We start from the raw sequence: 26054 nt of genomic DNA, 5'->3' as shown, positions 1-26054 counted from the left end.
ACTTCTCTCCCAGTGCGTTAACTGACTTCCTTTATAGTGCATTTCTGGTGCAGGATATAGAACATGTATAGGAAATGGAGTTAGTGGAGTGAGTGGGGTCAACAGAACAGGAAAAAGAGGCTCACTGGAGACGCGTGTCTCAGTCACGAGGCCATGGTGCGCGGATGCTGTCGATAGGTTGTCCACCAGGAACCGGCAGACAAAACCGGGTCCTGCAACCTCAAAACTTCCCCATGAAATGGTTTCTGAAAAAGACATTACGCGGCAGAAACAATAAAAGCAAAACTAGCGCTGCGGAAAAGCTCATTGGTCACTAAAAACGTTTTATCGAGGACTCTCTAGTGAGTCATTAATGTCAATATCTGTTTAAGTACGTGAACACTATCAGTTTTGTGAATGTGATGGAGACCGAAACCCCAAACATCTGGACAATGGGTTTACATATATATTCCTGGGAACTATTTCTGCGGAACAGTTGGAAATGGGGCATCTATAAATTCATGGTCTGTCACGAATAGTTGAGAAACAATTCCAGTGGTTATGAAGCCTATGGGTTGTTATTTTTATGACATTGATATCCGACCAGCTTGGCTGACAAAAAGGCGTCGAGCTACATTATTCCAAAGTACATTCCATATACATACAGTAATTAGTTAAGCATTTTATCTGAGCTCATAAATACTATCATTTTACATAATATATTTTTCTCTCTTTTCATATACTAAGTTATTGTTGTAGGCACTAGGTGGAACTGTACTTTTTGTAGGCCGAGCCCATATCCTGACCAAATATCAAGGCGCCGTTAAACAGCAGGTGTTATAATGCGAATTACTTTTAAGTACCACTTTGATCAACCGGTTGAGCTCACCCGCTTTTGTTCAGCGGTAAGTGACATATTGAAACCAGTTAGCGACTCGGGAGGGAGGTCATTTGTTTTCAAATATAAAAAAGGACCTCACGCTTTTTGTTTTTTCACGGCGCTGTTCCCATTTATGCTAAATTTTCCTTATTTCACGGTTCAGCTGGATTGTAGTCCGGACTACCTCCTACGCAAGGATGCTGGGGGAGTCTTGTCACTCTTTTCTCATTGGCTGTGGACGGGAGACATCACAGAAGCGATTTCATTCATAAATCCCGGCACACCGTACTAACTGTCATCTGTGCTAGAAACTTTTTTTCGTAAAGGGACTAATTATTTATATCGAGGAATAATTTGAGGGAAAGATTTACCAGCTACAACGAAGATATCGAAAGGTGAGTGAGAGAATACGTAATTTCCACCTTTTGGTGTTCTCTTCTTCCCAGCTGCCGTTCCTTGGAAATATTCCCTCCGTACAATAACATCACTGTAAATCCTGTTTTTATTATTTCGTTTCTCTTCTTCCTTCCCTCGTGGAGTTATCGGTGGACTTGCAAGTTTTGCACAGCGTGTCAATCAATCGGTTACGGCCCCGCTGTTTGCTTGGATAACATAACAAATGCATGCGATACCTAGAAATTGTATAAGCCTGCGACTTGCATGGGGACTAATTAAGTAGAATTTGCACATGCTCACGTCCTCGCGGTTTCTGGATTCTGGATTAAATTTCTCCAAGCAGTTATTAGTTCAATCTGTCCTATGCGACAGACATGAACACTATACAATGTATAAATATTTCTTACTCTGCGAAATAAGTTTGCTCTAATTTATGATGGATAACAGTACGGCTCTCGTGCAAGGCAAGATGCTTAAAATGTAACACTAGAGGCACTCAGTCTACAGGCCCTCCCAAAGGAAAGTCCAGGCATTTATTTAACAGTCCTCCTGAGTCCCCAACCGAGTAATTGGGTGCAGATGCGGAATCGTACGCCCCTTTACCTTTTGGAATTGGATGCATTCGGGAAACTTTATGGGGCGAGCCCAACATTTACCTTAAAGTGATTCAAAAAAGTTTCAAGCATTCGCGTTTTCCTTTCACTGTAACACACACACACCCCAATTGATTTCCAATTAACAATAAAGCAAGATGTTCAATGATCAAAACTTATTTCAAAGTGTCATTTGCTGATATTCTTGATTGAACTATTCAATCTTATTTATTTATTTTTATTTACAGCTAATATAAAGGGTTATATTTTGAGTGGTTCGTTTTATTTTTGTAATGTTTAAAATGGTAAACAAACAGCTATGCAATTATGAAGTTCTTAAATCTGAAAAAAAGATACTTAAATGCAAGTACTTGTGCGACCATTCAGAAAATGGTTACATGTTTTGTAGCTGCACGAAGTGGTAATCTAATAGGCCTATTCCGTAGGTTGTAACTCCTGCGGTTTGTTTGTTGAACCAAAAGTTATGTCCTGTGTGTGCAAATGTCTGTGCGCGCGCATTTGGTAGCCTGTTCTGCGTAGCAGATTGTGAAATGAGTATAAGTGCCGAAATGAGTTATTGTCTGTCAAATAAATATATTTAATTTAAATGCTATTGTAAAAGCTTTTCGTATGGAATTACACAGTGGTAATGCATTGATCTCCTCCGTTAATTTAAATGCTATTGTAAAAGCTTTTCGTATGGAATTACACAGTGGTAATGCATTGATCTCCTCCGTAATGTAGACCTAAAAATGAAATTATACCATGGCTCCTGAAGATCATGTTGCTGTATTGATGACTTTATGAATGAATGAATGACTGAATGAATGAATGAGATGCCATCATACTAATATTTTAATAGCCAGTAGGATTGGTGGCTTTGGCGGCGCCCATAGGTCTGATAAAAGTAGGCTACTGAATTCATACATTGATTTTTTTTTTTTTAATTCTTGTAGCGTGTTCTGGAAGTAGTGGCGGTCTTATTTTCATTCTATTCTGACTAGTAAGGAATGTTAAACTGCACGCTCGATAATTGCACGTTGAGGCAAAACCTAAAGACACCGTCCTCGCGGTGCCCTTTCGCCCCAGACTTTGTAAGCTGCACTTATTAAAGAGAAAAGTGTTTCAATATGTGGCAAGCTTTTGCGAAGAACGGGATGGGGGTAGGGAAGAAACTAACCATTTTTCCTTAGCGCAAAAATATGTATTACTACACGTTATATTATTATTATTATTATTATTATTATTATTATTATTATTATTATTATTATTATACGTATTAGTAGTATTAGTAGTAGGTGTTGACATTGTTGCGGCTGCTGTTGTTTTGGTTTAGACTATCTTTATGAATACTTATCAAATCATTATCCAAAAATATAACGGATCATATCGTGTGTCCGTTATGACCTGGTGGCTAATATTATTTAATTAGCTCCCTGGTCATAACGTGTGTAGGCTAGGCTACAAACGCATGATGTCAATAGTATGCTCAATTTTCCATGTGTCTGTCCAATTAGCCTGTTGCGTGCACAGTGGGTAAGACTATTCCACCTTCTTGTTCTGAGTCTAAGGAATGGGAATTACCTATACCCATCAGCATGTTTTTAGAAGCAGTTTCTGAGTTTTCCCAGTCGGCTCACAAAACAAAACATTCTTTTTCTTATTTTGATGGTCGCGGTCTATAGTGAGACCTTTAAACACTGTGGTGCTCATGGTGTGTTACTTCCCTATTTACCATGTACACGTGTCTAATTCTCTTTTAAGTAATTTAAAATACAATCTATTGTAGCCTCAGCAAATAACACAGTTAAATCTGAGATCAATTAAAAACATGAAAATATTTGCAAACAGATGCGAACAGCGTCGTCGGCAGGTCAGGCATTTGCAAAGGAATTGATATTGGAACAGCAACCCAAATATCGGTGATAATTCTGTTTATAGCACAGCGGGCAAGATGACACATAATACTTTGCATGTCTCCGCCAGAGATTCAAGGAGGCTGTCAAAGTCAGAATCAAGATGCTGCGCATCTGTCAGGACGCTCTGGTTAAAACTGGCATGTACGTGATGGTTAATGCCATTGCAATGTAATTGCACTACTCAGCAAAACAAGAACAACAAGAAGACCAACAATAAACAAAGAAAACAACAACACCAATAATAATAATAATAATAATAATAATAATAATAATAATTTAATGGTTAAGTTGTTCTAATTATTTTCTAATGAATTTCTTTTCCCGTCGGTATTTTCAGGGTCTGTAACGTGAACGCACCCACACATTTTCAGGCCCTTTCCAACGAAGAAAATGTTCCAGACTGTTCCAGACACCGCGTCTTACGTCAAGGTAAGACACCATCGCCTCTTCGAACAGGTAATGTAGGAGAAAGGGTCTGGGCCGCACCTTTACCTCTTTGCACTTAAATGACTCTTGCGACGTATGCATGGTCATTTTCTTGAGCTTAATTGTATTGCGATAACGACCTTTCGTTTCGTTATTGCACCTCATGGCCCAAAATGAGACACGAGCTATTGCAAATAGCCTACCATTTATGAAGTGTTTACGACATGACGTCATAAAGTTGGACAGCAGGACAAAGATTTGTTACGTCACCGCAATTGATGAAGAGCTGCGTTTATTTTGTGCAGGAGGACAACGGCCTGCTGCCAATGCGTTTGGGCCATAAAATATGATTTTGTTCATCTACATAGATGTCAGTACGAATTTTATCTCGTGGCCTTTATAGTGGGTCATTCTGATTACTTCAACATGTTTTATTATATGTGACATCGTGCAGTTTTTTCGTCTCTCTCCACCACAGTCTCAAAGAATGTAAACAAACCAAATAGCCGACATCTGGTTTACACGTTTTAAAACACACCCCGCACATCAGATCATATGGAACGCTATGGAATTCGTCCAGTAACTTTAATGCCTCGAGACAATTTGAAGGAGATGGGGGGATGTTTTTTATTGTCCTATTTTCATTTGACATGGCACAGCTCCAGAACAAAAATGGATTTTTTTGGAAAAATCCAGGAGTATAACTGCAAGCTTCTGTGGTGGAATGTTTGGAACTTTATGAGCTCAAATAAAATATGTGTCACATATTCTCCTCGGTCTTCCGAACGTTTACAGACTGATGAAAACTATCACAATCGAAACAACGCATGTTCTGTCGTGTTTATTTGAAGGGAGTTGTCTTGAATAATTCATAAGAATGAATGCTGTAGCTATTTTCCAGATATTTTGTCAGTATAACACGTCACTTCATGTTAGATAAGTTACATATTATAAAACAAATGTTTTTGTCCCATTTAACAGTAGTCCAGCGTGTTGTCCTTGATTATAAATAATGCGCGGAAGCAATTGTCCTTCATTCATTAATGCATTCATTCATTCATTGTGTATTATTTTTCCCAGAAGCCATCGACTCTAACTCCGTGCAAGAAACCAGAAAAAAAGATTTTTCTGAAATCAAATGTCAGTTTCCTGGTCTGATCTCCTCGCTCGGGGTCGAAGACAAAGCCTGCAGTGCTTAGATTTCTTCTGGCCCTAGGACTTATAGTATCTTAGTATACTGAATACTAATTCAAAGGTGTACTGTTGTGTAATGTTATGAAAACCTATTACCCTTGGCACCGAAGATTTTTCCACACACTCAAGAGTTATAACGTTTGTGTTGCTTTGCACAAAGACTGTTTTTTAGAGTAGGCACATGCTTGAGCACTACGAACAATTCTCGATTTGTTTCCAGAGACCGGCTGCAACGGAATGTTTGAGGAGAAAAAATGCTTTGAAATCAGACTTTCCCTCTCCAAGTGGATATGGAGCGCTCAGTGACTGGAATACACAACGTTTATGAAAATGAACAAGGATTTTTTCTTCCTTTTTCTCAATTATAAAAATAAAACGGAAGTTGATAATCCTTAAAAAAACATTCAAAATTCACAAAAAGCAGAGTGAGAAGAGTAAGAAAATATACCAAAATGGGAATCAAAAGATAGCTCTGAATACTTTTTGGCGGTGTTATCGTGGGCGGGCATAATTTTTGACAAATGAAAGCCAAAGGTCACTGATTAAATAAAATATATGTCACAAATTGCTTTTAGGTTTCCTCTTCACACATTTCGCAATGCCATCTGATAATGGCTGAATAATCAATGGAATAAAATAATTGTCTCTAAATAATCAGGTTAACGGTGAATCAGTTTAATAAACAGGCTTTGAGACTAATTTCTATTGTTTATTTTTTTCACATGATTAGGATACCGAGTAGGCTATACTAAAAGTCAGGGTAGGCCCGTTCGAAAGTGCTATGCATTGACTATGATAACAGATCTCGTGGGTTCTTTTATAAGAGCTGTGTCGTACAATGTTGTATGCAGTGTTCAGCAGACACGTCAAACGTTCATTAAATCGTACATATCAATGAAGAGAAAAGGAGCCATGACTGGAGCGGAAAATTAAAGAAATATGGTCAGCGCAATGATTTATTTTTTTCGGCAGTTAGAGAGTTGAGCTCCTCTATTTTGTATGGGAGCAAAATATCGGTCAGAATGTGAACCAGGCACGCCTCGAGACAAGTTTTAAAGAAATATTCAACTTCATTCAAGCGAATCTACGGTCTAGCTGTACTTTTGTTTGGTTAAGGCCAGGCGAGACCCGCGAGACCCGAACTCTCCAATAAAAATAAATCTCAAATTAATTATGGCCTCAAGCAAGGGGCCAGACAGTCCGAGTCTGTGTGGAGCAGTCTCCGTTTTCTGCCCTCAATATTTTGACTTTGGCTTTTCCTTTACCCGAGAGAGGCAGCGGGCGTACCAGAGCACTCAGTGTGGAGGCTGAAAGCCCCGATGCATGTCGGCCGAACAGTTTCATGGTTGAAGAGAGATGTCTTAAAAGGTTTGTCACGAAAATGAACATTATAACTCTTCCATATTTTAATGCTGTTTTTATCTTGGCTAAATATGGTGACTCCAGAGACTAGAGACGGTGACATTTGGATGCCTACCCCATGGACTTTGTTTATGCGTTTACTGGGAAAAGAGGTGTGGAGAATTCAATTAATTGTACTCACTTTCATTGTCTGTGATTACGAGGTCTATAAACAAACAATAAACACACTCCACAGTGCACACTTATAGTGAAAATGTTAGTGAAATAATAATAATAATAATAACAATAACAACAACAATAATAATAATAATAATAATACAAGACCCCCGAATAATAGCATGATTATTAGGCCTAGATATTATTTGAACATTCCGTTTCATATAGCTGTTCATTTTGCTTTTGAAATTCAACGAAAATCTTTTTTTTTTTTTTTTTGAGGGCGTCTGTGGCCCACGTGAGGTAAGTGGCTGTGGATAGTCAGAATAGTCTAAATCCAGCCTGCACCTTACGGTGTCCGCCCACTTCCCAGATTCCCTCCCAGCAGTGGAGGATTTCTGGCCTCCTGCAGCGCAGGGTGGGAGGACGTGTTTGGCTGTCAAGCGTGAGCGTAGATCCAGATGTTCTGTGGTTCACTGTATAAACCAACTTGCATTTGTTTACTGGCCTTTCAAAAATGTTTGTTACCGCACTAGGGCCCAGGCAAGTGGGGTGCTTGGAAAGCCTGCTGCTAAACGTGATTTATTGGTTGTTTTAATATTTGTCCGATTGACATTAATGTGACTATAAACAAGTCCTTCTATCCTTCCAGTACTTTATGTTTAACACACCAAAATCAATTTGTGTAAAGAATGGCAAAGCGTACAAATAAGTTAATTGTCATTGTATGTAGTGGAATTAGGTGATGACAACGACGGCACAACCAGTCACAAAAACTTAGGCTTACTTTGATACAATTTTTAAATTATTTAAATCATTCAAGAATAGACCATGTCAAAATATGGTAGTCATGCAAAAGAAAAAATGTATGCCGGACTATGCCGATGCCAAAACAAAACCTTGGTTCGCACCTTTAGTTGATTCACTTCACAAAAAATAAATGGGTCAAGCTAGGGAAGCGGCTGAGAATGCGGTCTCGACCACATCATATATGCATAACGCTCCTTGATAAACTTCGACCAAGCATTACAGTCACTGACTTGTTAGGTCTATTTGTAGATGCATTTCTATTTTAGCTGTCCTGTCCGCTTCGGGGTGTCCGCAGTAGGGTTGTTTTCAATAAAATTGGCAGGCAATGGCAGCGACAGTAAAATAGTCAGTTTTCCAGCTTCCCATCCATAAATATTTAGGCCGATTTAGACTACATCATTTTATATCATGTGCGCAGTTTTGTACTCGACCATTAAACACGTAGATTGCTTAATATTTGATTTAATATTTCATTATTTTTATTTATTAATTTATTTGGCCATATTTATATGCAGATCATATCAAAATAACATTTTAATAATTCAAATATCAACTTGCTTTTTTGAAGTTGTGAAATGTGAAATAGCGAGGTAACTTATTCTGGACTGTTTTTCATTGACTATTGAAACGGGCATGAAATTTAGAAAGGAATTGGTTTCGTGCTCCCAAGAAGCCTCGAGCTCCGTCATTACTCACGCCAACATCCCTCCCCATTACAAATGGCCCATTCCTCCCCCGAGCCTAGAAAGAGCTCTGTCTCGCCATCTATTTAGAGATAATTTTATTTTAATTAGAACAATGGCGTGTACACTTTTCAGGCCCTCGGGTAGGCACATGTTTCGCTTCCAAACTTCAGTGATTCTTTGAATAGCTGCGTGATATGGTGGGGGGGGGGGTATGCATGTCTCCATGCGATGCGTCCTGTTTCCAGACAAGGCTCTGAGAATCAGTTACAAACATATATTGTGTAAAGTCTGCCCTAAACACTATATCGAACTACGCCAATGAAGAAAATCGGAGGATACATTTCACCGACTAAAGGGAAACCAAAAATATTCCCCTCAAATTTTTTAAATTCACGTATTCAAATAGACTATAGCATGACATCAAAGCGAGTGACAATTGAATGAAATTTTAAAAACCAACATATGGTCAACTTAAGCAAAAAGGTGGACCGCCACCAAACAGTTAAACAAGGTGTCTCCCTTAATCACACCACACTGAACTGGCCCAAGGCACGAGAAGCCTTGACCCCTAGCAGGATCCAGATGTGGCGGTCCCAAGGGGGGCCTCTCCCCTGCGCAAACCCCCAAGTCGAGAGCAGACAGCCCGACCCCTCATGTCAGTCGCGGCGGCGCAGACTCCGTTGGGCTGAGCTGCAGCCCCGCTCCTCCAGGCTGAGACCCCATTGGTCTGGTCACGTTCAGTGCTGGCTCCTTGTCTAGCATCTGCGCTGAGATTTTGGCGGAATTGATGAGGGTAATTTCAAGAAGGAGAAAAAAATGCGTAGAGGGGGAGAGCTCCAGCATGCTGCCTCACCAAACACTGCTTTGGGAAGGGAAAAAGTCAGAGACGGGCCCCTTTAGCTGAGATTTTGTTACACTTTACAGCTACGTTTAAAATACATAAAATATTCGCTTTAAAATATTTCCAATATAATCATAATAATATTAATAATAATAGACAATATATCTGGCGTAAATTTTAGAGGCCATCCGGAATGCATTAGTGTCCAGGTAAAACCATGTGCCAGATTTAGTTTCATTGTTCTAATGGAGCATATTTCATATTACGTTATTTACATTGATGCTTTAAACCAGTCTGTTTGTAATATGTATCGTAAGCTGTCTAATATCAGTGGGAGGGGGGCAGATACAAAGAATGCAGAACAAGGACTTCGTTATTAGATCCAATAGATATGTCTTCAACCTTATGGAGATATAGGATCCATCATTCGTTTCTAAGTTGGGTAGAGGAGGCACGTGTAGCGCAGACTTGGAAAAGTGCAGCAGGGGCGCGCCTGCTCGGAATTTATTAATGGTGTTTCAGGGGAACTTTATCGAGGTTTGGACTACCACTGAAAAGGAAAGATTGGCGAATTCGTTGTCACAGGTAACACTCTTAAGCTTGTCTATGTCCTGAATGTTTTACTATCAGTTAATGGCTGTTTTACTGAAATGTAGCAGTTTGCGTCAGCGATTCTAGATCTTAATCCTACCCCTTTACTGGGCAGAGATAATTTTAAATGCACCAGAGCGAGGGTTTAATAAAAAGATTTAAGAGATTTGAATACTATGACTCCACGTGTTAGTGTTTCGAGTTGCCGAATTCGATTTTAACGTATATACGGACAATTCATTTAAACAAACATGTGACATTTTATGTCAAAATAACGGAACATCATTGTAATGTTTTTGCTTTTGAGAGCAATGCAGAGCGATTTTGCATTCGTTTTTATGTCCGGAAAAAGTTTAGAAAATATTAAAAGGCAAATCTATCCCGCAGCCACTGACAGTTCGACTAAATACAAACGAATATTCTTCGCTGTGTGCAAAACGCGTTGAACAATTTCATAAACATTTCAGAGTAAACTTTTTTAAACAAGAAAAAAAATTCCATTGTTTTCTCTGCTTATCTGTTCAGGACAAGTATCCTGCTCTTTGGCGTTGTAACGAAGGCAGGGCTAACAGTGACACACATAGCTTCCTACTCAAAAGTAGTGACTTCACTTCCCAAATTTAGAAAAAAAAACCATCCGGTTAACTGTCTCTTTCTCTCCGCGACATATCGGGCGCTGGAATTAATTCAGGAGCGTGTCATGTTTGGAATATTGTTGGGGTCCACTGAAAATTTCCCAAAATGGACGGAACTATTAAGGTAAGGGTGGGGAACGGGGATCACGGCTTTAGGGAGAGCTCGAATTTTGGAGTTGCGCCTCCTTTTAGCATGGGTCGTCCCGCTTTGGAGTTGAGCGGTGCTAGTGAAGTGTCGGTTTCTTTTTTGCCCCGAAAGCGGTAACCAGATTTCCTTCTTTTTTCCTCTTTCTGCTTAAGTTTCCTTTTCCTTTGTACAGAAACTTGTTGAATGTAAAAAGGCGTTGCAGGACGAGACGTAGTATTTTAACGAAATCTGCAGTTGTAGTTGGGCAGAGCGCATCGCAGACGCACGTCTCAAGCTAAACAATGTGGTTATTTTGTCCGAACAATATACACAGGCTATGCCTGTATGTGTGTACATTTCCAGACTAAAATGCAAACGGATTATTAGGTGACGCATTGTCATTGTACTTAGCTAAACTAAAAGGCACGGAATATGATTTAGTGGCAGTGCTAAAAGTGATCATAAGAAAACATTATTCTGAAATGTGAAAGATGGACTTTCACACCACAGCGCCAATAATCCAGCTGTCCAGCGCACATGGAAAACTCGAAATTATTTAGGAAAATAAGAATAGTAATAATACAACCATATTTATGAAATTAACTGCGTAACGAATTCGCCAGATGTTTATTTCTATAGCCTATTTGTATGAACAAGCAATTGCTCGTTAAAATATATACGCCCCCGTCTTTTCGTTCTCAGCCTGTCTAAAGCTGTAATGTTAAATACACATTCACAGTTAGGTCACTTAACTATTTGTTAACCAGAAATCGTCAAACTGTCTTTTGAGAATCACACTTACATGCGTAAACCGCAAAACTGTTGAGTACAATAAATCGATAATATTACATTACATTACATTACAGGCATTTAGCAGACGCTCTTATCCAGAGCGACTTACACAACTTTTACTTAGCACTTTACATTGTATCCATTTATACAGCTGGATATATACTGAAGCAATGCAGGTTAAGTACCTTGCTCAAGGGTACAACGGCAGTGTCCTTACCCGGGATTCGAACCTACGACCTTTTGGTTACAAGCGCAGTTCCTTACCCACTGTGCCACACTCCGTCCTCCGTCCTCCGTCCTAATATCATGGCTGGAAGCCACATATTGACTCTTGTTGCGCAGTTTACCATACAACTAATAAAGCTCACATGTATGAGACGCGTTTTATGTTAACATAACCTGTATGAGTGAGTTCAAGAAGGTTTGGCCGGCTAATGGGGCTAAACAGGAATGCGTCTATAACTTCAGACATTTTCGCAGTGAACAGCTCCCTTAAGCATCATCATAAAGATGATGTGTCTGGATTAATATTTAGACAAATTCGGCATGTTGTATACTTGAAACAGTCTGTGGATGGTCGCTGTTGATTTTTCAGGAAAAATGTAAAGAAATTAAACGCGAATATGTTTTCCTTGAAAGCAAAAAAAGTGGGATTCCTGTGGTTGAAAAAGTATCATAGCAGCGTTGGGTGTGGTGTGATTCTGGGGTCCACGAAAGCACTGACGGAGCATAATTGCTTGCTGGAGATGAAATCATTTTCACCCAAGACTGTGCTTGCGGTTGAGATTGCAAAGTGCAAAGCAAGTGCATTGGAATATAAACAATTCGTATTAAATAACAGACAAGGAAAATATATTGTTGATTCTAATTTATATTGTAATTTTAAAAAGCAGATTTTTACTGCATGTATATATGCCTTGAGAGAAAGAGAGAGAGAGTCTGTGTGCAAGGATAAGGATTAGCTATCAGTATTTATACGTATTTAAGTTTTATTTGGTTTAAAACGGCAGTGGTGGTTCGCCTGTTTATCCGTAAGGTGTTCAAATCAAATTTAGGCAACATAAAATTGTTTGTATTCAGAAGAAATTATCTTGCCCACACCCTCTCAACATAAATATGGTGTATTTCTCTGTGGCTCTCAAGAGCCACATTCTTGATTGACTAGTAACTGTATCCAAACGAACGCATCAAATGGGGGAGTCTTTATCAAGCTGTGTTAGGCTTCCTGTTCTACACAATCTCGTTTCCGGACAGGTTTCCCTTTCCTCCTCAAACAAAAGGCAGGAATGTTCAGTAGATCTGCAACGAAAAGGGCGTGTGAACGCAAAAAAACAACTTCGCAGTTCTGTGAAGTCGTGACTGGAAGTGTGTCGCTCAAGCGCGTGAATCCCTCCAGACCTCAAGTCACGACGCGGTCGTGCTTGATTAGTTGCGACTGCGGCCGCTGGTACTGGCTCTGGCACGTGGCAATTTTAGCGATGTAGCTCTACAAGAGCGTTGTTATTATTATTATTATTATTATTATTATTATTATTATTATTAATCCTGTTACTGCAATCTCTGGTAGCAGTCGTAGATACAGTAATCCTAACGGTATCAGCAGCAGTGGTGCATTGCTTTCAGAGCACAATGTCAAGTCAAGTGATTTCATTGTGTCACACTGAAAAAGGAGCAGTCCCAGGTCAGAGGACAGGACATTTCATGGGCACAGGAAAAATGAAGGCCTGGTTGAGTAAAATTCAATAATATAAGTTACAGTGAGGTACTTCTTTTGTTTTCTTAAACAGAAAGGGCACTGTGGGACTGTGGTGTCGCTCCCTAGGAACAAGAGTGTTTGGGCCTGCTGTGTACCCTCCAATGCCAGCCCCATTCCCTAACACACACACACACACACACGCACACACCATCTCCACTCCCATTTGAAAATTCTTTGTGACCCAGTGCATAATGCACTTGCATAGTGCACCATCACATATGAATTTTGACAATCCTATTTTTAAAATGTTCCACAATCATCATGGAGCACGTTCCTTGCCAATCAAGGATTATGTGGGGTTGGCGATATGTCAAAGCGACAGCAGCTTGCAACAGCCATAATGGCACAGTCGCTGTTATCTGGCAATATTGTGACGCTTTTTTTGACAGTCCTGTACTAATCAGGCTTCAGTTAGCTGGCATGGGCCGTTCCGATAGCGTTTTTGGGTTGACAATGACTCGCAACATCTGCTTGAACGATTGTATTGATGGTGTGGACCACACACTGCTATACTTTTTGAAGTCAGGGGTGTATGTTACCCCGAGACTACTAGTCTGTTCCCATGTCCCTGGAGCTTCACAAGTCATCTGCTGAATCTATGTATCACCTGTGTTTTATGTTTTACCAGGTAGAAACTACAGATCTTTTCTTCCTAAAGTCTGTGACCCTCAGACATGACCAGGTGCTGAGTAGCCTCTCTGTTGGTCCTCTGCCAGGCCTATACTGCAGCCATCTTCAGCTCCTGCTTGTTTCAGGGGCTAGTTTCCTTAGGTTTTCTCTATAGCATGTAATATGCATGTTCATTTGGATGCAGATCAGGTGAATTGACTTAGCCAGTCAAGAATATTCCAGTTTTTGGCTTTGTTGCTTAAGCAGTATGTTCGGGATCATTGTCTTGTCTTGTAGTAGGATGAAGCGGCATCCAATAAGTTTGGAGGTATTTTCTTGAATATGAGCAGATGCTTCTGTACACTTCAGAATTCACTCTGTTGCTGCTATGAACAGCTCCATCATCAATGAAAACAAATACCTGGGGCTGCCATACATACCCAAACCATAACACCCCCACCACCATGATGGTGGGGGGGGGGGGGGTGCTTTGGATCTTGAACAGTTCTTTTTGTTCTTGCCATCACTCTGATACAAGTCAATCTCAGTCACATCGATCCACAAGATCTTTATTCAGAACTTACTCAGAAGACTGTAACCTGGCCAACCTGTTTTCGCAGCTAACTAATTATTTGCATCCTGCAGTGTAGCCTCTGTAGTTCTGTCTGTGAGGTTTTCTGAATACAGTAGTCACTGACACATCCAAGCCGGCCTCCTGAAGAGTGTTTCTGGACTGCCAGACAGGTGTTAGGGGTTTTTTCCTCATTATGGTGAAAATTCTTTGTTCATCAACTGTAACAGTCTTCCTTAGCCTATCAGGCCACTTATGATTACTGAGCTCACCAATAATCTCTTTCTTCTTAATGTTCCAAACATTTTTTTTGGTAAGCCTAAAGTTTGGCCTATGTCTTCGACTATCTTTTTTTTCTCAGCCTCATGGCTTACTTGACTTTCATTTTCAAAATTCTGGTCTTCATGTTGACAAACACCAATAACAGACTCCAAAGCAAGCAAAGCCTAGAATCAAGACTCTTACCTGCAATTGAACACACCTGACTAATTGAAAACACCTGTGAAGCCAGAAATTCTGTAATTTCTTCATGGTGAAACTATAAATGGTATAGAAATACCCTTACATAAAGGATGAGGACCTGCACTGCAACCACATGTGAACTGGTTGACTACATATCTAAAATTGTGGAGTACAGGGCCAAATCGAGAAAAAATGTGTCCTTTGTCCCAAACGTTATGGAGGGCATTATTTATTTATTTATTTATTTATGTGTTTATTTGTTTATTTATTTATTTATTTATTCATTCATTCTTATTATTCTTATATTTATTTATTCTTTACCAGGAGAGTCCCATTGTGTTCAATATCTCTTTGACAAGGGTGTCATAGGTAAACAGCAGGAAGAAGGACAATAAGTAAGACAATATAAGACAATTCAAATTATACAAAATAAAGAAGAAAAAAATAACTTCAGGATAATGGCACATGAACACTGAACTCTCCTCAGTTACAGTGCTTTGAATTCAGCCAAAGTGTCAGGGCCATCCATCTTTTGTTGTTTTGTAGCACATTCCATGACCACGGTGCATTTTAAGCAAAAGCCAACTAATTCAAGCAAATATGACAAATATGAATTTATTTTACCTCATATAGGAATCTCGACATCAAGCACACCACAGGAAAATATGGGTACATAAATTTAGCAGGACTTTCTTAATAAACTCAAAGACCTCTATTGAGACTAAAAACAGTGTGCTTTGGCTTTAACCTTCAGTAAGGAATTTCAGCAAGTGTTTTTGTTTCTTATTTCTCACACATTTTATGAGTTTGCTGGTTTTAAGTAAATCATTTTGGCTTAACATCTGAATTTAAACTAAAAACGATATAACTTATTTTTATTATTATTATAACTTTACATTCTTAACTAGCACAACGGTTGGAGAACCAGGCTTGCCACTCAAAGGTTTGTTGGTTTGATTTCCAGTTGGAGAGGTAAATTGAGAAAGGTGCTTACCCTAAACTGCTCCAGTAAATATCCAGCTGTGCAAACGATTATATGTAGAAGAGTTGTGTGTAAATCGTGTCAATCTACCAAATACCTAAGATGTAAATGAGTTTTAACTTAAGAAAAAACAACTCATAATAAATAAATATATCTTCCCCCTCTTTTGTAAATGTGGTTCAAAATCCTATAATGCATTGACCTTTTCTTTACTGCCAACAAAATATGACTGGCTAAACTTTCATTTCACTAATTGCAGAATTACCTCACATTACATTTATTTGGCAGACGCTTTTATCCAAAACGACGTACAACAATTGCATACCAAAGGTCGTTGGAACAACTACTAAACACAGGTCTGATAAATTGCAGAATGGTTTTGATAGCTTATTTTTATAAAGCATGTAATCCATTCAATTCAGATTAGGTACTGTTTATTTTTGGTACAACAACTGTGTCCCACCTCAAAATTAAACCTGCAACCTTCAGATTTACAGGCTTAGCTCTTCACCCACTGTACCACTCTGCCATCCCCGCTACACCATCCCATTACTTCAAAACCGGATACAAATAGACAGCTTATTCGGTGTATATCTCTTATAACAAACATCATTATTGGGTCAAAGGGAAACCTAGTAGCCTCTCAGGCTTCGGCTCTAGTCCAAAATATTCCCAGCCAGCCCTCAATGGGGCCTTCACTCCATTCAACAAGTAGTAAACTTCCATTCTGTTCAGAGGTGAACAAAGTAAAAGTTCATCCCAGGATTTTGTTCAAGTCACCTGGATTTGCTAATGAGCACCATTCTTCAGCCAGGAGGTAGAGCTAAATCAGCTGGCTGAGTTCAGGGGTGGATGAAATACATGGCAGGACTTTTACTTTTTGACCCCTGGAATGTCCACCTCTGATTCTGTTTCTCTATGCAAATTGCATTCACCCAGACGTATGCCTGATTCCTATTACCTCGACAAATTAACTGCTTTAAAAGATGTTTAATCACTTATAGGTCCTGATCCTAATGAAATCAGACACACATCAGTCTCCTTTAAATTCCAAAAGAAAATAAAGTATAATGCACATGTGTGTGCACACATCTTAACAACCAATCAGGATAGCTCCCTGCAAGGAGGCTTCTCTACCTGCCTGTGAATCCTGTTGCGCGTTCACAGCGCTGCCAGCGGAGATAGGTCGGAGCTACAAAGATAAGAGCAAAGCAGAGATACTACAGTGGTAGTGCTGAAGCCAAGCTAGCCAGTAGAAAACGATAGGTTGAGATGTAGGCCTATCTGCTTCCATAAACTGTAAGCCTTCATTTCATATTTGTTATCAATCACAATGTCCTACAGTAAACTTTTACTGATGTTATTACTTTCTTAAAAAAGGTAACATGATTGATTAAATTGTGTAGTATAACAAAACCCGTTGTAAAAATGTTATGGAAAAAAAAAACCTTTGGCTTGGTTTATGAGATTCTAATTAAGGCAGCATTTTGTGCCATCTGTCATCAGGTATTTACAGCTTTAGTACTGTATTTGGTAGGCGGTTTGCATCTGTGCAGTGCACTCTCCAAGATCCGTTTCAGAAATGGTATTCACATGCAATTCATTTTGCCAGCATGCATTTGGTGCTTATGAGCTTCCCTCTATAAGCATAGCCCTGTGTTCATTTGCTAGTTTCCTGATATCTTCTCAATACCATTTTACTGCTCATTTTACTCACAGCTTTCCAGCATAGTTTGGGACCCTTTTCTTTATCCTTCTGCAATTTAGGAAAATTCTCCACCTTAACACCATTATGAAGCTGTTTACTGCTAACTGCAAAACTGGTAAACTATGTGCAGGAAAAGTAGAGCCCACTTATATAAAGCGATCCAAACAAATTAAAGCAATATGAACAAATTTTAAAAACTTATTTTCATAAAATGTAATACTTACTGTGCATATTTCAGGCTAAAACAATACACCACTGGAATGCCTCCTCAGAATAAAAATAACTTCTTTGCATCTAATTAGTGTCCAGATGGAGGGAATATTTTTTCTCAGAAGTAGGGAGGCTAAATATTTTTGCCAATATCTTAAGTACGTTGGAGAAAATAGTAATGTGTGAAAACCAGACTTGGGTCAAATCATGTTTTGAAATACTTTAATCCTTTAGACAGCATTTTACCTAAATCTAAAGAGCTTAAATATTTCGGTTTGGCCTGACTCTGATAAATACGCTTGTGGCTATTCTTGATGATTATTGAATTCACCTGGATGGAAAAGGTAGAACAACTGCAGCTGATTTTCCAGGCATGGCATTATCCGGTCTTGCAATGGCCTGAAGGGTTTGGTTTGGATCAAATCCCACCAACTCCCATAGATTGTTCTCAGTTGTTTTGAACCAGCACTAGAGAACAACGGGTATTTAGACATAGTTCAGTGTCATTCAAAATGGTGAGACAGCAATAGATGGAACAAATGTGACTAATCTTAGGCCATTGTTTTGCAAAACAAACTTACAGTGTTATAATTTCTGCTCATTTCAGTGTCTGACAAAATGACTATCTTACAGAACAAATTGAAAGAAAAGAAGCACTTGCTAAGTTGAGTTATTGATGGCAGTGGTTTTCACTAAAGGGTCAACAGAACTTCAGATAGAAAGAACCGTGACCTTACTTGAATATGCTAGCAGGAGCCCCACATGAATTAATATCGATCGCAAGACATCCATTCCAGGCAAGCAAGCAGCAGACACTGGTGCAATGAGCCAGTTTTCAGGCAGTCAAGAACCCAAAAGGTTCCCTGAGCTAATAAGTTTAGGAAAATTTTAAAGAAATAAAATATGAGTTCAACAACCAAATTAGGAACCTATCAATTAACCTTAGTCTTTCATTTGATAAAAACACCTACTTCTATGTAATTGTTTGCAATATAGCTCAATATAGCACAATATGAACATGGGCATTGTATTCTTCATGCATAGCTATTTCTGGCATAATGTGGTTTAAGAGAGTGAGAGTAAATAATCCCTTTAAAGCATGAAATGCAGCCAATCAAGAAAAATTAACAGCTTGTTAAAATTCTGGGATTGCAATTGTGGTTGGAACGAAAACCAGAATACACAGGGGCCTCCAGGACCGAGTTTGAGAACCACTGCTTTACAGTGCGTCCTTTACATGTGTCCTTTACACTAAGCTGTATAAAATTCATAAGTTTTAGAGAAATTAATGGAAAATAGTGAGATATATTACATGCAACAACTGGATTCCATGTCATTATGTATGTATTCTTGGTCCTTCTTTCTATATTCTTTTCTTACAAGCAACAAGAAAACCATTTCACATAGAAAACCCTTTTGCTTGTAAAGTGCCATTATATTAGCTTTGAATACTAATTGTTATACAAGGACACTGTTATTTCAGAATGTGTTTTTTGCACATAAAATAACCTCTATTATTGATACCTAAATGGCCGCACCCAGTACTTAAGACAAGATTAGACACACACGTCTGTATAAAGCAGGCAGGTTATTATATTACTATGCCACAACAAGCTTCTCTTTTGAAAAACACAGATTAGCGAATGCTTGCAAGGCTCAGAATATCATAAAAATGCACATTTCACAAATCAGGTAAACTGTACTTTTTTGTCATCTATCATCTGTCTTTTCATTCTTTAAATGTTTTTTTTTTTTTTTGCAAAAATAGCATTTTGCTTTTGTTCAGTCTGGTTAGTCTTCATCTAACGAGTCTACATTGGCTGCAGAATGTGCCAGACAGAGACTACTTCAGCCGAGCCTGGGTTTCGCCCTAACAGAACCTGAGCCAAGGTTCAGCCCTAATAGGAGTCTGAATTTAGCCCTAACAGAACCTGAGCCTATAGGTTTAGCCCCCAAAACACCTAAGCCAGGGTCCAGCCCTATTAGAACTTGAGCCTGGGTTCTGCCCAAATACAACCTGGGCCTGGGTTCATTCCTAACACAACCTGAGTTCAGCCCCCATATAACGTGAATTTTTTTTATTTTTTATCTTTCTGCCACAGTCCTGATACTGGCATTATCTTAACTGTAATGCTTTACACAAAACTGCACAAATGCAAATGGATATAATGCACTTTGCTTTTCTCAAAGTGATCACCATTTCCTAGCCAATTTGTTTCTAAAAAAGATTTTTGCATAAAGAAATACCGTTTTAGAGATTTCATTGGCTTGCCAGTGAAAATAGCATATTTAGTGCATCTTCCGTGCAGGTCATTCAAATGATGAATACACTGGAACAAAATTTATAAATGTACGTTTTTGTCCTGAAAATATGATTTCTGTGATTTAGGACATTTGTTCACTTGTTGTGGTCCTTAATACTGAAGCGCCTTGTTCATACAGAAATTAATACATGCACTCCATGACATGTCAGGAGTTCTAATGTTTATTATCACTTGAATGAATGTCAATGGGTGATGTGCACCCATAATACTGTAATACCTGGATGCATCTGTTAAATGAGCATCTGCTTTTTTCTCCTCCTGCCCACTAGGAGGCGCTGTCAGTGGTGAGCGAAGATCAGTCTTTGTTCGAGCCGCCATACGCTGCTGCTGCTCCTCTCCCCAAGGCTGACATGACTGCATCGGGCGCACAGGACTACGGACAGCCCCACAAGATCAACCCCTTACCCCCACAGCAAGAGTGGATCAGCCAGCCCGTACGCGTCAATGTCAAGCGGGAATATGACCACATTAATGGATCCAGGTAGAGTTGGGGCTGGATTCACTGCAGTGTACACTGGGACATCCATAATTCATACACACACACACGCATGCGTGCACGCAAACACACACACACACACACACACACACACACACACATGCATGCACACACACACAAACACACACACAGGCACACAATCATTTCCATTAAAACAGATATGTTTCACGATTCACCCCCATTTATTCTACCCCACCCCCACTCTTACCCCTGACTCTGCCCCCATCCATTCTGCCCCCCCACACCCTTACCCCTGACCCTGCCTCCATTTATTCTGGCCCCCCTACACTCTCACCCCTAACTCTGCCCCTCATATATTCTGCCTCCTCACACCTTTACCCCTGACCCTGCCTCCATTCATTCTGCCCCACCCACACTCTCACCACTGCCCCGCCCCCCCCAACACCCTTACCCCTGACCCTGCCTCCATTCATTCTGCCCCACCCACACTCTCACCACTGACTCTGCCCCTCATATATTCTGCCCCGCCCCCCCCCCAACACCCTTACCCCTGATCCCGCCCCCATTCATTCTGCCTGCCCCCATTGCAGGGAGTCCCCGGTCGACTGCAGTGTGGGGAAATGCAATAAACTGGCGGGCGGGACGGACGGCTCTCAGATGAACTACGGGAGCTATATGGATGAAAAAAATGGACCACCCCCAAACATGACCACCAATGAGAGGCGGGTCATCGTTCCTGCAGGTGAGAGCACCACCCACCTGTGCTTCTTGCAGTATTCCTCACAAACAATCCGAAATAGATGCCATATAAACGAGGTATAACAGTCTGCATAAATGTGATATAACTGACAGTCTGCATGAAAGTGGTATAAACAACAGTCCTCATAAACATCATATAAATTACCGTAAGAGTAGGCCTACCTGTAGTATTCTTTACACACAAAAAAAACATCAGTATGAACTTGATAAAGTGCAGATCAGTGGTTCTGAAACTTGGACCCAGAGAATAACAGGGACAGGTTTTAGTTTTTATCTTAACCCCTTCACACATATGCCAATCCTCACCCATTTTGGGGGCGTTCTATTTAAAGCATTATAATTCCAGATGTGAGCATCACAGAGACTTAGATTAGTTGATGTTTATATTTTAAGCAGATATATAGTGCCACAAATACAATTATTTGTGCAAAAATGAAGTTGGTTTCCTTTAGTTTGAAATTAAATACTGAGAGATGACATATAGCCTATAAAGCAGGTAAAACTATACATGTCCTCGATCATACACTAATCAATGAACTTGACCACAAGCGTACAAAATCTGAGGGTGATACACAAGAACTACTAAAAATATATGAAGCAAAAAGTAAGCAGTGTACCCTGGTGTCCCTCTGTGTCTCCAAAACTATCCAAAATGTGCATTGCCGTAAATCAATACAGTCAAATATTGGACTTCAAATCAACAGTTTGGACTCATGAAACTCACTTTTGCATCATTTTCAAGTGGGAACTACAATCAGTATAGGGGTCTAAGATATCTTTGGGTCCAAAAACCTCTCCAAAAATGAATAAAATGCTTTTTGTAATGCAGAAAAATTGTAACACACTGTGCTACACATACCTAAATATGTAATCATTCATTCTTGTATATTTTTGTGTACTCTACAGCATGTAATCTTTTGTTACAGGGGGATGGGATAACATTTTACAAATGTTACCATTTAGGCTATAACCACTCTAAGGGAAATCTAGCACATATCAGAACACTGTAAAGTTGAACAGATAATATATATCATGGAGATACTAATACCCCACATTATGCACAATAAGATTACAATAATATTCCAATAAATGTTGGCAGTATTCTAGATTAATGGTAAACTGGTGCATGAAACATTACACATGACTGAGCCACCTATCACTTACACTACAGTATGTAAACTGCCCACATTAAAGAATAGGGCAAAACACTTGAAAGACACTCAAATTCATTACGAGTGCTTTGAATTCTAACAAAGCAGGCCACTATGAGCCACTATGCAAACACTGCCAGCAGGGGCATAGTGCACCAAAAACTTTTCAGGGGGCACAAACAAAATGTGGATGTATTATGTCCATTCGCCCATCCATCCATTATCTAGTGTACCTATTGCTGGTCATTGTCACAGGGGGTGCCAGAGCCTAAGGCAGCATGCATTGGGTGAGAGCTATACGGTCTATGGGTGAGAAGCAGGAATAGACCCTGAAGAGGCTGCCAATCCATCACAAGGCACAGACACCATTCACACACACACACACACACACACACACACACTCATACAGTACCTAGGGGCCAGTTACACTCTCCAGTTAATCTAACCTGCATGTCTTTGGACTGTGGGAGGAAACCATAGTTGGTTTATGTCCACCATACAATTTATTTCTTCAATCATTCGTTTCCCCCATTTTATTGCAAGTTCTCTTTTAAAAAACCCTGTCCTGTCACATTAGCTAGCTACCTAAACTAGATATCTGATAACATATTTGACTAGCAACGGTGCAAAGTTGCTAAGATCAAGCTACAGTAGTAAGTGAAGAAAATATAGCAATAAAACTTGCTGTAACGTGTAAATTCCGAAAACCGATCTGTGGGGCCAGTCATAGGCTATAACTTTAAACTCAGTCGCGACGCGTTGCCGTGTTTATTTTGTTTGTCGCGTTGCAGTGCGCTTTGCTTCGTTTTATTGGCATTACTGGTTGTTTTTAGCAATTGTCTCATTTTCCGCGTGCTCTCAATGACTGCAAAATAGTCTAGTACGAATTTCCAGGGACGTGTGTTAACCCCATGATAGGAAACCACCTGGGTAGAAAGGTATTAACTGCCAGAAATCTAATTTTATTAACTAGATAACCAGCAATTAAGCTAGCTTGATATTTCCCAAAGGGAACCCAACATTAAAAAATGTGTTTTTCCCTATTCTCGTACATCTACTATTCGTCATACTCACCTTTAGTTTGCAAACTGACGGGCAGAATAGAGTGTTTAGTGATGACGTCTTTTTGTAAATCAACCGGGATGTTTCATCCGCGATGGGTTCCCTCGGCAGATGATTTTTTCCCCATAGGGATTTCGTTTTCTGCCGAAAATAAGGTCTATGGTTAACGTAATACTACGAGAGTTACACGTTTTGTTCTACGGGATAAATTAGATTAATATCTCAACCGTGAATTTCGAAGGCGTTATGTGCTTTAAAAAAGTAAGTTACCAACAAGTTGCTATATTGAACTACGACGGTTGTCCCGCGCATGCGGGCTAGTATTGAAATTAGGGTGACGGTTGTTGTAGTTTCAATATCAACCTACTGTTTAAAAGTGCATAACAGTTTGGAAATCCAAGGTGTTGATATTAATGGGTGTCATTTAAATCGTAGAACAAAACGTGAAGCTCTTTTGGGCTTATGATCACCACAGACCTTATGGAAATGCGTAGATTGGGGGAACTGCACGTATGATCAATCTGAGTAACGGTGAGACAAAATACTCTGCAGCCCACCAAGACAAAGGTTTTGGTATGCCTGATATAAAGAAATGCCTTACTAATCTTTATGTAATTTTTTTTGGTAGAGATATAAAATACTTATCTGGAGTGAAAGCATTGAATATATAAAAAGGAGGTACAGTAGGTTCATGCCGGTGCAGACATAAATTACATGCTTTTATTAACGCACTCATATTTTTCCATAATAATGGCATGCTAATGGGTTTTTTTTTAATTCATGATTGATGCATTTATACTTTTACTTATGTCATTGTGTTAAAATTTTAATTAGATGGAAAAAAGAGGGGTTGTCTAACTGCCTGTTCAGAAACACCTCCTGCAGGTGAGATTTCATTGTTCTTTGTGTTAGACTCTGAGGGGGAATTTAATTCATTTATATGGCGGGTGTTTCTTTTTTTCTTTTTTCTTTTTTTTTCTTTTTTGCTTTCTCATTTAAATGGAGCCAGCTGTAATCATTGTCTCCATCTCCATAATGAAATGCTAATGCCGAATAGATATGTGTGTGTCTGTGTTATGCCTGCATCTGTTCAGCTAGGCCAAGGGAGAAGGCTCTTTGATGCCTTTGTGACTGAACACTAAACACAGTCCAATGACTAAACACATAAAGACTCCATATTGGTAAATAGCCGCTATTAACATTCAAATAGGCCAGTTGATTCACACATAATAGCTACTTGCAACGCGCTCTCTTAGGGCCGCTATCCCTACAAGATGTGATTATTGTGCCATACATGGCTGCTCTGAGGATATCCAGCCTGTGCAGGGAGAGTGTCTGAGAGCGGGGACCAAATTCATGTACCTAGATGCCAAAGAGACTGGGCAGGGGTGACTGAGCCAAGGAGGACAGCAACCGCTACGTCCTACAGAGAGGGACGACTGCAAGTTACTGCAAACACATGGCTCCATTCTGTTTAACCGCGGCACACTTTGCTCTTCAGTTTGACTTGAGGGGTTTAAGCATGTGTCACTGTGATTTTTTTGGCAGTCGTTGAACATAATGGAAAGTTTAGCGTGTGAAAAGAAAAACCTTTTACACTTGTTAATATTTATTTTTATATATTAGTGGGCTTTTGGGAGAATTTAATCTGTGGTTTTGCTCATGAAATTCTGACAATTTCTCTCATAAACTGAGTTTGCTCACCCTGGGTTTAGTCTGGAAAACAAGGAATTAACATTACAATATTAAAAAGAAATATTTCATGATGTATGAAGTGATTGAATTAATAGATTCAGCAATGCATAAAGGAAAGCAATGATGAATAAATGAATGGATTAATGTATTGAATGGGTTGCGCTTGTATGAGTGAGCAGACAAATGAAGGAGTGAACTAATAGATGCAGGGATGAATGAGAATGCATGCATGATTGAATTACTGTGGCATGTAAGGGGTTAGCAATGTTACTATATAAATGAAAAACATGCCAACTAATGTATGGATAGATGATAGGAGGAACCAGAAATAAATGAACTAGTGCATGAATTAGTGTCTGAATTAATGTATGAATAATTTGTCTTGAGCAAGTTTTCTATGTATGAGTGAGAAAATAAATTAGATTGTGTAAAAAATAACAAACCAAGTATGAATGGGTGAAAGAGAAAACCAACTGAAGCATGATTGAATGCATGCATAACTTGACATTTATGCAAAATGCTGTGTGTGTGTATATATATATATATATATATATATATATATTTCTGATATGGCTAAAGAGCAACAGTGAGAATTGAAAAAATATGGCTCTCAAATGACAGGAGGACCGTGAACATGGAATTGACATTAAGGGACAGGCCTATGAGATTAAACCACTCTCCTGACACTAGCTGGCAAGCAGCTCCTGCCTCCTTCATGAGCTCACCTCGGGTCACAATGCCACGTAGCCTGCTCTTGGCCATTCAATTACCTCAGGGAATTGACAGGCGTCTTCGCCGATGGCAGGATCCCGCACAATACAAAAATTCATGAGGTCACCGACAAGCCGTGTCCTCATTACTTCAATTACCAGGAATAGTAAGCTACCAGGCGACTACACAACTTGTTACATAGCACTTTAC

The 26054-nt window shown here is 39.5% G+C and overlaps 1 protein-coding gene and 1 long non-coding RNA gene across 3 annotated transcripts in view; one reads left to right on the top strand and one right to left on the bottom strand.

Moving 5' to 3' along the window:
- Positions 1-23749, bottom strand: part of LOC135235997 (uncharacterized) — a 36759-nt gene extending 13010 nt beyond the window's left edge. Inside the window, exon 1 of the long non-coding RNA XR_010324482.1 lies at positions 23451-23749. This is a non-coding gene — a long non-coding RNA (uncharacterized LOC135235997). The remainder of the gene's footprint in view (positions 1-23450) is intronic.
- On the top strand, positions 946-21303 carry LOC135235995 (Friend leukemia integration 1 transcription factor-like). Of its 2 annotated transcripts, XM_064302109.1 has the most exons (4): positions 946-1254; positions 4105-4223; positions 20279-20490; positions 21057-21303. In XM_064302109.1, the coding sequence occupies exons 2-4, from the start codon at positions 4158-4160 to the stop codon at positions 21286-21288; spliced, it is 510 nt and encodes a 169-aa protein (XP_064158179.1). In that variant the 5' UTR covers positions 946-1254; positions 4105-4157; the 3' UTR covers positions 21289-21303. The 2 variants fall into 2 exon arrangements, with proteins under 2 accessions (XP_064158179.1, XP_064158180.1); XM_064302110.1 differs by lacking the exons at positions 946-1254; positions 4105-4223 and adding an exon at positions 10431-10592.
- Positions 23750-26054: the final 2305 nt, after the last annotated feature.

Source organism: Anguilla rostrata, chromosome 12 (genome assembly GCF_018555375.3).
Source record: "Anguilla rostrata isolate EN2019 chromosome 12, ASM1855537v3, whole genome shotgun sequence".
Classification (NCBI taxonomy): Eukaryota; Metazoa; Chordata; class Actinopteri; order Anguilliformes; family Anguillidae; genus Anguilla; species Anguilla rostrata.
This window is presented reverse-complemented; position numbering and strand designations above follow the sequence as displayed.